Below are 16,004 nucleotides of genomic sequence, written 5' to 3'. Positions count from 1 at the left end.
TTCATATCCTTAGCCCATTTTTTAATTGGATTATTTGTCCTTCTATTATTGAGGTGTTGACATATTCTATAATTTTAAAGATTAGGCTCTTGTCAGATATGTCATAGCCAAAATTTTTATCTAGTCTGTAGGTTTCTTTACTCCTTTGGTAAAGTCTTTTGATGCATATAAGCATTGAATTTTTAGGAGTTCCCAGTTGTCTAGTTTATCTTTTGGTGTTTATGCATTGTTAACTATGGCTTATGTTGAATTTCTGTCAAGTATTAATCCCCCTAGCATTGTCCCAATTTTTCTTCCATGATTTGTATCATTTTAAGTTTTATATTTAGGCCTTGATTCATGTTGAGTTAGATTTTGTGTATGGTGTGAGGTATGGATCCTGTTTCATTTTTTTACAAATGGACATCCAGTTATGCCAGAATCATTTGTTAAACTGCCTGCCTTTTCCCCATTTAATGGACTTTGGTCTTTTTCAAATTCCTGGGAGAGGTTTGTGAGCATTGACCCCGTAAAGTCAACCTTGTTGTTCTTAGGTGCAGTCAAGTTGGTTCTGAATCGTAGCAATCCTATGTACAACAAAATGAAACAATGCCCAGTCCTGCACCATCCTCATGATCGTCGTTATGCTCAAGTCCACTATTGCAGCCACTGTGTCAATCCATCTAGTTAAGGGTCTTCCTCTTTTTCGTTGACCCCCTAATTTACCAAGCATGAAATCGTTCTCCAGGGACTGATTCCTCCCTATAACATGTTTAAAGTATGTGAGACATAGTCTTGCCCTTCTTGCCTCTATGAAGCATTCTGGGTATATATCCTTGAAGACATTATTGAACTTAGAAATGTAATTAGATTGCTATGAAAATACAAATATAAAGAAATTCCTTGTATTTGGAAATGAGAACATTAAACATCAGCAATGCTCCAAATAAAATGCCTAATTGTCCTTCAGACTACTCAGGCCTATGTAATTAAATCCTGTTCCACTCCATCTTGGGTTGGCATTAATGTGAACCCTTCAGCTTTTCTACCATAGTACCAAAAATCAAGTGCCTCTACCACTGGGCCTTATCTCATTTGGGATACGGGTTGTCTGTGTTAGGTTAATGAGAACATATTCCTATAGAGTATGTCTTAAACCTAGTGATTATGAGATATAAAGAGCAGCATAGACACGGACCCAAGTGAACACAAAAGAAGGAAAGATAGATGCCGTATGGAAATCTCCAAAGAAGAAGAAACATCAGAGACAGAGAAGTCAAGACAATGATTTTCTTGCAGGGTGAATAGAGAAAGAGCCTTCCTCTAGAGTGGTTACCCTAAATTTAGACATCCAATCTCAAAACAGTAAGGAAATAAATTTCTGTTTATTAAAGCCACCCAATTGTAGTATTTCATTTATGGAACCTTAAGAAACCAAGATACTAGTGCACCTATTTAAGTTCCAACTCCTCAGATGGGTATTTAAGACTTTCCCCAAATTGGCCTTCATTGTCTACCCCAGTACTCCCAGTATTTTAACCAATGTCGGGTTTATTTCTCTCTCAGAAAGTCCTGCACTTTCCCATCTCTATACCTCTAGAAACCTATAAATTGCTTCTTGTGATCTGGTTCTGTCGTAATCCTACCCATCTTATAGCTCAGGGCTTCTCCACCTTGGCAATATAGGCATTATGGACCAGATGGTTCTTAGTTGTCGGACAGCATCCTGTGCATTGTTCTATGTTTGGCAGCATTCCTGGCCTCCATCCACTAGATAGCAATAATAAATCCTCTCCCCAGTTGTGACAAACAGAAGTGTCTCCAGCCACTGCCAAATGTCCCCTGGGGTGAGATCACCCCCAGTTAAGAACCCCTGTTCTAGCCTCACCCCAAAAGACACTACCATAATTTTTTTTAATATTATTGTGCTTTAAGGGAAGTTTACAAATCAAGTCAGTCTCTCATACAACAATTTATATAAAACTAACACAACAGTTTACACCTTGCTGTATACGCCTAGTTGCTCTCCCCCTAATGAGACTGCACACTCCTTCTCTCCACCCTGTATTCCGTATCCATTCAGCCAGCTTCTGTCCCCCTCTGCCTTCTCATCTCTCCTCTAGACAGGAGCTGTCCACATAGTCTCACGTGTCTCCATGAGCCGAGAAGCTCAATCCTCGCCAATATCATTTTCTATCTTATAGTGCATTCCAATCCCTGTCTGCAGAGTTGGCTTTGGGAATGGTTCCAGTCTTCAGCTAACAGAAGGTCTGGGAACCATGAACTCCGGGTTCATTCTAGTCTCTGTCAGACCATTAAGTCTGCTCTTTTTACAAGAATTTAAGGTCTGCATCCCACTGCTCTCCTGCTGCATCAGGGATTCTCTGTTGTGTTCCCTGTCAGGGCAGTCATGGGTTATAGCCAGGCACCATCTAGTTCTTCTGGTCACAGGTTAATGTAGTTTCTGATATATGAGGCCCTTTCCATCTCTTGGGCTCATAATTACCTTGTGTCTTTGGTGTTCATTTTCCTTTGCTCCAGGTGGGTTGAGAACAATTGATGCATCTTAGATGGCCGCTTGCTAGCATTTCTAAGACCATAGATGCCACTCACCAAGGGGGATACAGAATGTTTTCTTAGTAGATTTTATTACGTCAATTGGTCTTGAGGTCCCCTGAAACCATGGTCCCCAAACCGCCCCTGCTACACGTTCGGTTGTATTCAGGAAACTTCTTGGCTTTTGGTTTAGTCCAGTTGTGCTGACCTCTCCTGTATTATGTGTTGTCTTTCCCTTCACTTAAAATTAAAAAAATAAGTAGTTATTGTCTACTATCTAATTAGTGAATACTTCTCTTCCTCCCTCCTTCCCCACTCTAGTAACCATCAAAGAATGTTTTCTTCTCAGTTTAAACTATTTCTTGAGTTCTTAGAGTAGTTGTGTTATACAATATATGACCTTTTGCAACTGACTAATTTCACTCAGCATACTGCCTTCCAGATCGTTCCATGTTACGAAATGTTTCATGGGTTCATCATTGTTCTTTATTGATGGGTACCATTCCATTGTGTGAAGATACCATAATTCTTTATCTATTCATTCTTTGATGGGCACCTTGGTTGCTTCCATCTTTTTGTTATTGTAAACAGTGCTGCGATGAACATGGGTGTGCATATATCTGTTGGTATAAAGGCTCTTATTTCTCTAGGATATTCCAAGGAGTGGGATTTCTGTATGGTATGGTAGTTCTATTTCTAGCTTTTTAAGGAAGTGACAGATCTCTTTCCAAAGTGGTTTTACCGTTTTACTTTCCCACCAGCAGTGTGTAAGTATTCCAGTCTCTCCACAACCTCTCTAACATTTATTACTTTGTGTTTTTTTGGACTAATGCCAGCCTTGTTGGAGTGAGATGGAATCTCATTGTAGTTTTGATTTGCATTTCTCTAATGGGTAATGATTGTGAACATTTCCTCTTTTATCTGTTAGCTGCCTGAATGTCTTCTTTAGTAAAGTGCCTGTTCATATCCTTTCCAGCTTTTTAATTGAGTATTCATCTTTTTGTTGTTGAGGTTTTCCAGTATTATGTAGATTTTAGAGATCAGATGTAGATTGGAAATGTCATAGCTAAAAACTTTTTCTCAGTCTGTAAGTAATCTTTTTACTCTTTTGGCGAAGTCTTTGGATGAGGATAGGTATTTGATTTTTAGGAGCTCCCAGTTATCTAGTTTCTCTTCCGGTGTTTGTGCATTGTTAGTAATGTTTTGTGTACTGTTCATGCCATGTATTAGGGCTCCTAGCGTTGTCCCTGTTTTTTCTTCCACGATCTTTTTCACATTAAATTTTCCATTTAGGTCTTTGACCCATGGTCACTTAGTTTTTGTACATGGTGTGAGGTATGGGTCTTGTTTCATTTTTTTGCAGATGGATGTCCAGTTATGCCAGCACCCTTTATTAAAGACATCACTTTTTCCCCATTTAACTGACTTTGAGCCTTTGTCAAATATCAACTGTGCATATGTGGATGAATTTATGTCTGGATTCTCAATTCTGTTCCATTTGTCTATGTATCTGTTGTTGTACAAGTACCAGGCAGTTTTGACTACTGTGGCAGTATAATATGTCCTAAAATCAGGTAGTGTGAGGCCTCCCACTTTGTTCTTTTTCAGTAAACCTTTACTTATCCAGGACCTCTATCCCTTCCATATGCAGTTGGTGATTTGTTTCTCCATCTCATTAAAAAATGTTATTGAAATTTGGATAAAAATTGCATTCTATCTATGGGTTGTTTTGGTAGAATAAGACATTTTTACAATGATTAGTCTTCCTACCCATGAGGAAGGTATCTTCTTCCTCTTATGTAGGTTTCTTTTGGTTTCTTGCAGTAGTGTCTTGTAGACTTTGTTGTATAGGTCTTTTATGTCCTGGTTAGATTTATTCATAAGCATTTTATTTTCTTGGGGGCTACTGTAAGTGGTATTGACTTGGTGATTTCCTCTTCAATGTTCTGTTTATTGGCATAGAGGAATCCAACTGATTTTTGTATGTTTGTCTTGTATTCTCATACTGTGCTAAAGTCTTTATTAGTTTCAGTAGTTTTCTTGAGGGTTAGTTAGGGTTTTCTACGTATAAGATCGTGTTGTCTGGAAACAGAGATACTTATACTTCGTCGTTACCAATCTGGATGCGTTTTATTTCTTTATCAAGCCTAATTGCTCTGGCTAGGACCTCCAGCACAATGTTGAATAAAAGTGGTGATAAAAGACATCCTTGTCTGGTTCCCATTCGCAAGGGGAATGCTTTCAGGGTCTCTCCATTTAGGATGATGTTGGCTGTTGGCTGTTGGCTTTGTATAAATGTCCTTTATTATGTTGGGGAATTTTCCTTCTATTCCTACTTTGTTGAGAGTTTTTATCATGAATGGGTGCTGGATGTTGTCAATTACCTTTTCTCTGTCAGTGGATAAGATCCTGTGGTTCTTGTTTTTTGTTTTATTGATACACTGGATAACGTTGATTTTTTTTCTAATGTTGAACCATCCCTGCATACTTGGTATGAATCCCACTAGATCTTGGTAAATTAATTTTTTGATATGTTGTTGAATTCTATTGGGTAGAATTTTTTTGAGGATTTTCGCATCTAAGTTCATGAGGGATATAGGTCTGTAGTTTTCTTTTTTTGTGGTGTCTTTACCTGGTTTTGGTATCAGGGATATGTTGGCTTCATAGAACGAGTTTTCTATGCTCTGAAATACCTTTAGTAGTAGTGGTGTTAACTCTTCTCTGAAAGTTTGGTAGAGCTCTGCAGTGAAGCTGTCCAGGCCAGGGCTATTTTTTTTTGGCGGGGGGGGCAGTTTTTAATTACCTTTCAATCTCTTCTTCTGTTATAGGTTTATTTAGTTGTTTTATCTCTGTTTGTGTTAGTTTAGGTAGGTAGAGTGTTTCTAGAAATTCATCCATTTCTTCTAGATTTTCAAATTTGTTAGAGTACAATTTTCCATAGTAATCTGTTATGATTCTTCTCATCTGTTAGGTCTGTGATGATACCGACCATCTGATTTCTTATTTAGGTTACTAGCTTCTTCTCCTGTTTTTTTTTTGGTCAGTTTGGCCAACAGTTTATCAATTCTATTAATTTTTTTAAAGAATCATCTTTTGGTCTTGTTAACTCTTTCAATTATTTTTCTAGTCTCTATTTCATTGAATTCTGCTCTAATTTTTATTACAGGATTACTTCTGGTGCCTCAGAGTTTATAGTTGTTGTTGTTCCTCTCTTTCTATTTGATCAAGTTGTAGGGATAATTCTTTGATTTTGGCCCTTTCTTCTTTTTGTCTTTTACTGACCTCTAAGCACTTTTTTAAGCACTGCTTTAGCTTTGTCCCAGAGGTTCTGATAGGAAGTGTTTTCATTCTCTTTGGATTCTATGAATTTCTTTATTCCATCCTTAATGTCTTCTATAACCCAGTCATTTTTGAGCAGGGTATTGTTCAGTTTCCAAGTGTTTGATTTCTTTTCCCTGCTTTTTCTGTTATTGATTTCTACTTTTATGGCCTTATGGTCAGAGAAGGTGCTTTGTAATATTTCAATGTTTTGAATTCTGTTAAGGCTTGCTTTATGACCTATGATGTGGTCTATTCTAGAGAATGTTCCATGTGCACTAGAAAAGAAACTGTACTTGGCTGCTGTTTGGTGGAGTGTTCTGTATATGTCCATGAGGTCAATTTGGTTGATTGTGGCTCTTAGATCTTCCGTGTCTTTACTGAGTTTCTTTCTGGATGCTGTGTCCTTCACTGAAAATGGTGTGTTGAAGTCTCCTACTATAATTGTGGAGCTGTCCATCTCACTTTTCAATGCTTTTAGAGTTTGTTTCATGTATCTTGAAGCCTTGTCATTGGGTGGAGACATTTTTTATATGGTTATATCCTCTTGGTATATTGTCTCTTTAATCATTATGTAACGTCCTTTCTTATAGACTTAACTTTAAAATCTATTTTTACAGAAATTATTATAACCAGTTCTGCTCTTTTTAGACCGTTTTTTGCATGGTATATTTTTTTCCATCCTTTGAGTTTTAGTTTGTTTGTGTCTTTAAGTTTAAGGTGTGTATCTTATAGGCAGCATAGAGACGTATTGCATTTTTTTAATCCATTCTGCTACTTTGTGTCTCTTTATTGGTGCATTTAGTCCATTTACATTCAGCATAATTATAGATAGGTTTTAGTATAGTGCTGTCATTTTGATGTCTTTTTTTGTGTGTCATTTACCCCTTCTTTTCTCCACTTTATTTTTTGTGCTGAGTAATTTTTCTTTATATATTGTCTTTTTCCATTATTAGTTATTGTGGATTTTTTTTTTTTTTTTTTTTTTTGCTCAGTATTTTATTCTTGTATTTTGATGAGTAGGATAGTCTCCTTCATGCATTCCTTAATATTTATCCTTATTTTCCTATGTTTAAATGTAACTTTTATTTCTTTATATCACCTTGACTTCTCCATATGAAAGATCTATGACTACATTTTTTAGTCACTATTGTTTTAATATTGTCATTTTTTACATAATGACATCGCTGTTTCCCTAGTTTGAGCTTTTTTTTTTTAATCTTTATTTATTTTTGTGATTTCCCCATCTGGGTTGACATCTGGTTGCTCTGTCTTGTGTTCTAGGTTTGGGCTTGTATCTGATATTATTGATTTTCTAACCAGAGAACTTCCTTTAGTATTTCCTGTAGTTTTATTTTTATTTATTTATTTCGGTTTTTACAAATTCTCTAAACTTCTGTTTATCTGGAAATGTCCTAATTTTGCCTTCATATTGGAGACAATTTTGCTGGATATATGATTCTTGTCTGGCAATTTTTTTCCTTCAAGGTTTTATGTAAGTCATCCAATTGCCTTCTTGCCTGTATGGTTTCTACCAAGTAGTCTGAATTTATTCTTACGGACTCTCCTTTGTAGGTGACTTTTCATTTAACCCTAGCCACTCTTAAAAATCTCTCTTTAACTTTGGTTTTGGCAAGTTTGATTATAAAATGTCTTAGTGACTTTTTTTTAAGATCTGCCTTATGTGGACTTCGATGAGCATCCTGGATAGATATCTTCTCATCTTTCATTATATCAGGGAAATTTTCGGCCAACAAATCTTCAACAATTCTCTCTTTATTTTCTCTTATCCTCCGTGTTCTTGTACTCCAATTGCTTGTAGGTTATTTCTCTTGATAGATTCCCACATGATTCTTAGCATTTCTTCATTTCTTTCTAAATTATTTTATCTGATATTTCTTCAAATATATTGGTGCCAAGTGTTTTATCTTCTTCAATCTCACTAATTCTGCTTTCCATTTCCTTAGTTCTGCTCCTCTGACTTTCTATTGAGTTGTCTAATTCTGTAATTTGATTGTTAATCTTCTTTATTTCTGATTGCTGTCTCTCTATGGATTCTTGCAGCCCATTAAACATTTCATTATGTTCTTGAACAACCTTTTTAATTCCTTCAACTGCTTAGTCTGTGTGTTCCTTGGCTTGCTCTGTGTTTTTCCTAATCTCGTTTTATGTCTTAAAGTGTTCTGTATTGTAATCTTTTGTATTCTACATCTGGTAATTCCAGGAAGACACTTTCATCCAGAAGATTCCCTGATTCTTTGTTTTGAGAGCTTGTTGAAGTGGTCATGGTCTGCTTCTTAATGTGATTTGATATTGACTATTGTCTCTGAGTCATCTGTAAGTTGTTGTATTAATTTAATTTATGTTTGCTTACTGCATCTTAGCCTCGTGCTTTGTTTTGTTTTGATATGCCAAAATAGGCTGCTTGAGTGAACTAGCTTGATTATTTTCACCTTTGAAGCTCTAATGTCCTGTTATCAGATAGCTAGAGCTGTTATCAGCTATATAAGCCTAGGAGTCCATTCACTTTTCTTGTATGGATTCAGCTCAGGTGTCCAGGTATTTGGTCTTCAAGTGTGTGGTACAGGCTCTGTCCTACAGTCTTAAAGGGGTAAAAGTGATAGGTATAGGCACAGGTGTCTGGTTGCAGCAGGGGATCATGCTCTGAACAACACAGGAGGCTGACAACCATCCCCCAAGTGTCTGTGAGGAAAGCACTTCTCTGTTCCCTAGAGTGCTCAGGTGGGCAGCCACACCATGGGCACGGAATGGTATTGGTTGTAAGGACTGGTAGGTACCACTTATTCTTTGACCCCTGTTGCAGGTGGCTAGGTGGTGTGGGTGGAGTCACCAGTCCTTAGGCCCCTTACATGGGTAGGCCAGGACCCTGTTTAATAGGCAAAGCGTTGCCAAACATCAAAAAGGCACCTCTCCACCACACAGCTGAAACAGGTGCAGTCTGCCAACAAGGGCCTATTCTTCTCAAAAGGACCCACACAGGTCCATGCATGGGTGAAAGGTATTCAAAGTCCATGGACTGTTTGTGCCTGGACAGGAGCATCTTCTGCCCAGAGCTCCCCAGCTTAATGTAGCTGGCAGATTATCTTCTCCCCCAATTGTTAATTTATTTCTCTCCAAGTCCAGGAGAATAGCTCAGAAAGTAGGACCTATCTCAGGCCCAAGGAAATCAATAGCCACTGAAGCCAGCTTGGGGCTGGAGGCATGGTAAAATGAATGCAAGTTGCCAAGAGCACTGTTCCTCTCTGGTTCCGGAGGTGTGAGTAGGTTGTGCGGGTCGCTGCCTCTCCCTGGTGAAACCACTTCCAGAACGCTACCATTAGCTCAGTCACAATTGCTCCAGGATACTGTGCTTGGGAATTCCCACTGAGTCAAGTCCGGCAACTCCTCGCTGCTTCTGAACCATCTCTCCCTCTCCCTGCTGCTTAGTCTGTTTTCTACCTTTGCCTTTGATGGTCAGGGCTTCTAGGTTGACATGTATATAGTTGTTTCATTTGCTTTTTGGGCGGTTTTGTTGTAAGGGGTATCACCAGAAGTGTCTTACTACTCCACCGTCTTGGCCCTGCCTCCTCCATAAGTTGTTTTTGATACACTTCTTACCTCTCCCTATTTACAATTTTTTTCTTCTTTTTTTATTTTCCCTGATAACATTGAATGGAGCCCTGGTTGCAAAATGGTTAAACATTCGACTGCTAACTACAATGTCAGAAGTCTGAATCCATCAGCCACTCCTTGGAAACATTATGGGGCAGTGCTCCTCTATCCTATATGGTCGCTTTGAGTAGTAATTGACTGGATGCAATCGGATTGGTTTTTTTTGTTTTTGGTTTTTGGTTTAATAATATTGAACCACATTCTGCTTTATTCCAGGTCTCCACTGCTGCTTCAAAGTAGAGGGATCCTATGAAACCATTCATAAGCCAAAGTGGTGTAAGCTAAGTAATTACCATTAATTTACTTGGGAAAATTTTTTGACCTTTCCAAACCAAAACTTTAATGTATTAATTATAGCAAATAACACATAAAACCTGAGTGGGAGCTATGGAGAATCATCCTGGTGGGCCTTCAGTGAAGGGCCCAAGGGCCATTTGGCCAGAGACTGCAGCAACCCATGCTTCCCAGACAATGTTAAAGGACTAGGGGACAAAGAAGAAAGAGATGTATGGGGCAGCATGTATAAAACCTATTAATTATTTATGATAGTATCTGGAAGACTTAAACCTCAAAGGGAAGGGAAACCTTAACAATTCATTACTATTCTTTAATAAATGCCTACTGTGTACCAGGCATTCTGTGGAGTATGTTCACCTACATTGTCTCATTTAATCCTCAGAATCTTGAAACATAGCTACTGATGTTGTTGCTGGTAGTTGCTTTGAAGTAGTTCTGACTCAGAGTGACCTTATGTATAAAAGAATTAAACATCGTCCAGTCCTGCACACTCTTCATGATCATCAGTAGTTTGTGTCCATTGTCATAGCTATTAGGTTAATCCACATCATCGAAACTTTTTCTTGGACCTTTCCTAGAGATTTGTCTTTCCTGATGATATGACCTGGTAAGCAAATTGAAGTGTCATCATCCCAGCTTCTAAGGAGCATTCTGGTTTTATTTCTCCTAAGACTGATTTGTTCCTTCTTTTGGCAGTCCATGATATAAGCAATATCTATTACCAACACAATACTTTGAATGCATGAATTCTTTTTTAGTCTTCCTTTTTCATTATGCATATTCCACATACATATGAGGTGATTAAAAAACCCAAGACTACTTGGAACTTCTTTTACAAATGAGGACACGGAGTCTCATAGAAGGCAAACACACACACACGCATATATATATATATAATTGTGCTTTAAGTGAGAGTTTACAATTCAAGACAGTTTCTCATGCAGAAACTTATACACACATGCAAAAACTTGTTATGTGACCCTAGTTGATCTCCCTATAACATGACAGCACAATTGTCCTCTTCACCCTGTATTTCCCATGTCCATTCCACCAGCTCCTGTCCCCCTCTGCCTTCTCATCTCCCCTCCAGACAGGAGCTGCCCACTTAGTCTAATGTGTCTACCTGAGCTAAAATGCACACTCCTCACCAGTATCATTTTATGTCTTATAGTCCTGTCTAATCTTTGTCTGAAGAGTTGGCTTTGGGAATGGTTTTAGTTTTGGACTAAAGGAGAGTCCGGGGTCCATGTCCTCTGGAGGTCTTCCAGTCTCAGTCAGACCATTAAGTCTGGCGCTTTTACAGAATTGGAGTTCTGCACCCCACTTTTCTCCTGCACGATCAGGGAGTCTGTAGTGTGTTCCCAGTTAGCGCGGTCGTTGGTGGTAGCCCAGCACGATCTAGTTCTTCTGGTCTCAGGCTGATGGAGTCTCTGGTTTATGTGTGTGGCCATTTCTGTCTCTTGGGCTCATATTTTCCTTGTGTCTTCGGTGTTCTTCATTCTCCTTTGCTTCAGGTGGGTTGAGACCAATTGATGCATCTTAGATGGCCACTTGCTAGCTATTAAGGCCACAGACCCCACTCACCAAAGTGGAAGGCAAAATGTCTTCTTAATACATTTTGATATGTCAGTTAACCTAGATGTTCCCTGAAACCAAGATCCCTGCCCCTCCTACTCTGTTGCTCAAAGTGTTTGGCTGTATTCAGGAAACTTCTTAGCTTCTGGTTTAATCAGTTGTGCTGACTTCCCTTGTGCTGTGTGTTGTCTTTCCCTTTGCCTAAAATAATTCTTGTCTACTGTCTAGTTAGTGAGTACGCCTCTCCCTCCCTCCCCACCCTGGTAACCATCAAAGAATGTTTTCTTCTGTGTTTAAAACTTTTCTTGAACTCTTATAATAGTGGTCTCATGCAATATTTGCCCTTATGTGTCTAATTTCACTCAGCATAATGCCTTCAAGATTCATCCATGTTATGAGAAGTTGTTCTTTATCATTGTGTAGTATTCCTTTGTGTGAATGTATCATAATTTGTTTATCCATTCATCCCTTCATGGGCACCTAGGTGGTTTCCATCTTTTTACTGTTGTAAACAGTGCTGCAATGAACATGGGTGTGCATATGTCTATTCCCTAATCACTTATCGGATTTATGTTAGCCAAAAATTTTTTCCCAGTCTTTAGGTTGTGTTTTCACTCTTTTGGTGAAGTCTTGGATGAGCATAAACATTTGATTTTTAGAAGCTCCCTGTTATCTAGTTTCTCTTCTGGTGTTTGTGCGTTGTAAGTAATGTTTCATATACTGTGTGTGCCATGTATTAAGGCTCCTAGAGTTGTCCCTATTTTTTGGTAGTCTCCTCTTTGACATTCTCTTTGTTGGTGCAGAGAAATCCAACCGATTTTTGTGTGTTTATCTTTTAACTGGATACTTTGCTGAACACTTCTATTAGTTCCAGTAGTTTTCTTGTGAATTCTTTCTGCTTTTTTGTGTATAAGATCATATCACCTGCAAACAGAGATACTTTCATTTCTTCATTACCAGTTTGGATGTCCAATATTTCTTTATCTAGCCTAATTATCTGGCTAGGACATCCAACACAATGTCAAATAAGAGTGGTGATAAAGGGCATCCTTGTCTGCTTCCCGCTCTGAAGGGGAACGCTTTTAGATTCTCTCCATTTAGGGTGATGTCGGCTGTTGGCTTTGTATAAATGTCCTTTATTATGCTGAGAAATTTCTCTTCTATTCCTATTGTGCTGAGAGTTCTTATTATGAATGGGGTTTGGACTTTGTTAAATGACTTTTCTGTATCAATTAATAAGATCATGTGTTTTTTGTCTTTTGTTTTTTTATATAATGGATTACATTGATTGTTTTCTAATTTTGAACCATCCCTGTATACCTGGTATGAATCCCATTTGGTCATGGTGAGTTATTTTTTTTTTTGATATGTTGTTGAATTCTATTGGCTAGAAATATGTTGAGGATTTTTGCATCTAAGTTCATGAGGGACATTTCTATTTGTCCGTAATTTTTTTTTTTTAGTGGTGTCTTTTTTTTTTTTTTTTACCTGGTTTTGATATCAGGGTTGTGCTGCCTTCATAGGATGAGGTTGGGAGTATTCCATCTCCTTTTCTATGCTCTGAAGTACCTTTAGTAATACTGGTGGTAACTCTTCTCTGAAAGTTTGGTAGAATTCTCCAGTGAAGCCATCAGGGCCAGGGCTTCTTTTTGTTGGGAGTTTTTTAATTACTTTTTCTATCTTTTCTTTTGTAACAGGCTTATTTACTTGTTCTACCTCTGTTTGTGTTAGTTTAGATAGGTAGTGATTTCTAAAAATTTGTCCATTTCCTCTAGGTTTTCATATTTGTTAGAGTACAGTTTTTCATAGTACTCTATTATGATTCATCTCTTAATTTCAGTTGGGTCTGTTGTGATATCACCCATCTCATTTCTTATTCAGGTTATTTGCTTCCTCTCCTGTTTTCTATTGTCATTTTGGCCAATGGTTTATCAATTTTGTTGATCTTTTCAACTTTTAGTCTTCTTAACTCTTTCAATTGTTCTTCTGTTCTCTGATTCATTTAATTCTGCTCTACTTTTTAATATTTGCTTTCTTCTTGTGCCTGAGGGCTTCTTTTGCTGCTCTATTTGTTTGCGTTTTAGGGTTAATTCATTGATATGGGCCCTTTCTTCTTTTTGGATGTGTGCACTTACTGTTATAAACTGATCTCTGAGTGCTGTGTTTGCTATGTCTCAAAGGCCCTGGTAGGAAGTGTTTTCATTCTCATTGGATTCTATGAATTTCTTTATTTCATCCTTAATTTCTTCTATAACCCAGTCGTTTTTGAGCTAGGTGTTTTTCAGTTTCCATGTTTGATTTTTTTTTTCCCTAGCTTTTTCTGTTATTGATTTCTACTTTCACAGCTTTATGGTCAGCAAAGATGCTTTGTAATATTTTAATGTTTTGGATTCCGTTAGGGTTGCTTTATGGCCTAATATGTGGTCTATTCTGGCGAGTGTTCCGTGTGCTTTGGAAAAGGAAGTATACTTGGCTGCTGTTGGGTGGAGTGTTCTGTATATGTCTATGAGATCAAGTTGGTTGATTGTGTCATTTAGATCTTCTGTGTCTTTATTGAGCTTCTTTCTGGATGTTCTGTCCATTACCAAAAGTGGTGTGTTGAAGTCTCCTACTATTATTGTGAAGCTGTCTATCTCTCTTTCCAATGCTGTTAGAGTTTGTTTTATATATTTTGGAGCCCTGTCTTTGGGTATGTAACTATTTATTATGGCTATGGCCTCCTGGTGTATTAACACTTTAATCATTATATAGTGTCCTTACTTATCCTTTGTGGTGGATTTTACTTTAAAATCTTATGTGTCAGATACCACTTCTGCTCTTTTTTGCTTGTTGTTTCCTTGATATATTTTTTTTTCCATCCTTTGAGTTTTAGTTTGTTTGTGTCTTTAAGTTTCTTGTAGGCAGAATATAGGCAGATTATGTTTTTTTATCCATCTTGCCATTCTCTTCCTCTTTATTGGTGCATTTAGTCCAATTACATTCAGGATAATTATGGATAGGTACGAGTTTAGTGCTGTCATTTTGATGTGTTGTGTGTGTGTGTGTGTATGTATGTTGTTGACAGTTTCTTTTTTCCACTTTGTTTTCTGTGCTGAGTCATTTTTCTTTATACATTGTCTTTTTCCTCTTTTTCAATGTTTTTTGAATTTTCAAAATCAATTCATTGATTTTGAATTTGCTGAGTCTTTATGTGTTTATTGTTTTTTATTTTGATGCATAGAATTGTTAGTTTCCTTTGTGGTTACCTTATATTTACCCCTATTTTTCTGAGTTTAAACCAATCTTTTATTTCTTCATTTCACCTTGACTTCCTCTTCATATGAAAGATCTATGACTACATTTTGTGGCCCTCTTTTTTGTTATAATGTTGTCATCTTTTACATAATGACATCACTGTTTCCCTGTTTTGAGCATTTTATCTTTGATTCGTTTTTGTGATTAGCCTATCTGGGTTGATACCTGGTTCTTCTGTCCTGTGTCTTACTCTTGTGGTTTTAACTGATGCTGTTGATTTTCTAACCTGAGGACTCCCTTAAGTATTTCTTGCAGTTTTGGTTTGGTTTTTGCAAATTCCCTAAACTTCTGTTTATCTGGAAATGTTCCAATTTCAGCAATGTATTTGAGAGGCAGCATTGCAGGATATATAATTCTTGGCTGGCAATTTTTTCCTTCCATGCTTTATGTGTGTCATCCCATTGTCTTCTTGCCTGCATGGTTTTTGCTGAGTAGTCCCAGCTTATTCTTATTGACTCTCCTTTGTAGGTGACTTTTCATTTATCCCTAGCTGCTCTTAAAATTCTCTCTTTATCTTTGGTTTTGGAAAGTTTGATTATAACATGTCTTTGTGGCTTTCTTTTGGGATCTACCTTCTCTGTTATTCAATGAGCATCCTGGAGAGATATCTTCTCATCTTTCAGAATAGAAGGGAAGTTTTTGGCCAACACATCCTCAATAACACTCTCTATATTTTCTGTTATGTGCCACCTGCTCTGGTACTCTAATCACTCAGGTTATTCCTTTTGATAAGAGTCCCACATAATTCTTAGGGTTTCTTCATTTTTTAAAATTCTATCATGTGATTTTTCCTCAAATATGTTAGTGTTAATGTCTGACTTTCAATTTCAGTGATTGTGACTTCGATTGCCTCAATTCTTCTCTTATGATTTTGTATTGAATTGTCTAATTCTGAAATTTTATTGTTAGTGTTTGCAGTCTCTCTGTGGATTCTTGCAGCCTATTAATTTTTCATTTTGTTTTTCTCTAATCTTCTGAAGTTTCTGTATTGCTTTATCTGTGTACTCCTTGGCTTTTTCTGTGTTTTGCCTGATCTCCTTCCTGATCTCTTGAAGAGTTCTGTATGTTAATTTTTGTATTCTACCTCCAGTAATTCCAGGAAGTTCTGTTTCTCTGCAAGGTTTCTTGATTCTTTGGGCAGCTTGCTAAAGCCATCACAATCTGCCTCTTCAGGTGATTTGATATTGACTGTTGTCTCTGGGCCATCAATAAGTTATTACATTGATTTACTTTATGTTTGCTTACTGTGTCCTGGTTTCTTGTTTTGTTTTAATATGCCCAAATAGGCTGCTTCAGTGAGCTAATTGGATTAT

At 37.4% G+C, this 16,004-nt stretch overlaps 1 protein-coding gene across 1 annotated transcript in view; it reads left to right on the top strand.

Annotated features, from left to right (window-relative positions):
- The window catches only part of LOC135232179 (prostate and testis expressed protein 14-like), a 141,658-nt gene that overhangs the window by 75,500 nt on the left and 50,154 nt on the right, over positions 1-16,004 (top strand). Inside the window, exon 2 of the mRNA XM_064289509.1 lies at positions 9,742-9,801. Coding sequence (XP_064145579.1) covers positions 9,742-9,801 — 60 coding nt within the window. The remainder of the gene's footprint in view (positions 1-9,741; positions 9,802-16,004) is intronic.

Source organism: Loxodonta africana, chromosome 7 (assembly GCF_030014295.1).
Source record: "Loxodonta africana isolate mLoxAfr1 chromosome 7, mLoxAfr1.hap2, whole genome shotgun sequence".
Lineage (NCBI taxonomy): Eukaryota > Metazoa > Chordata > Mammalia > Proboscidea > Elephantidae > Loxodonta > Loxodonta africana.
Note: the sequence above shows the minus strand (reverse complement) of the source record. Positions and strands in the feature narration are given on the sequence as shown.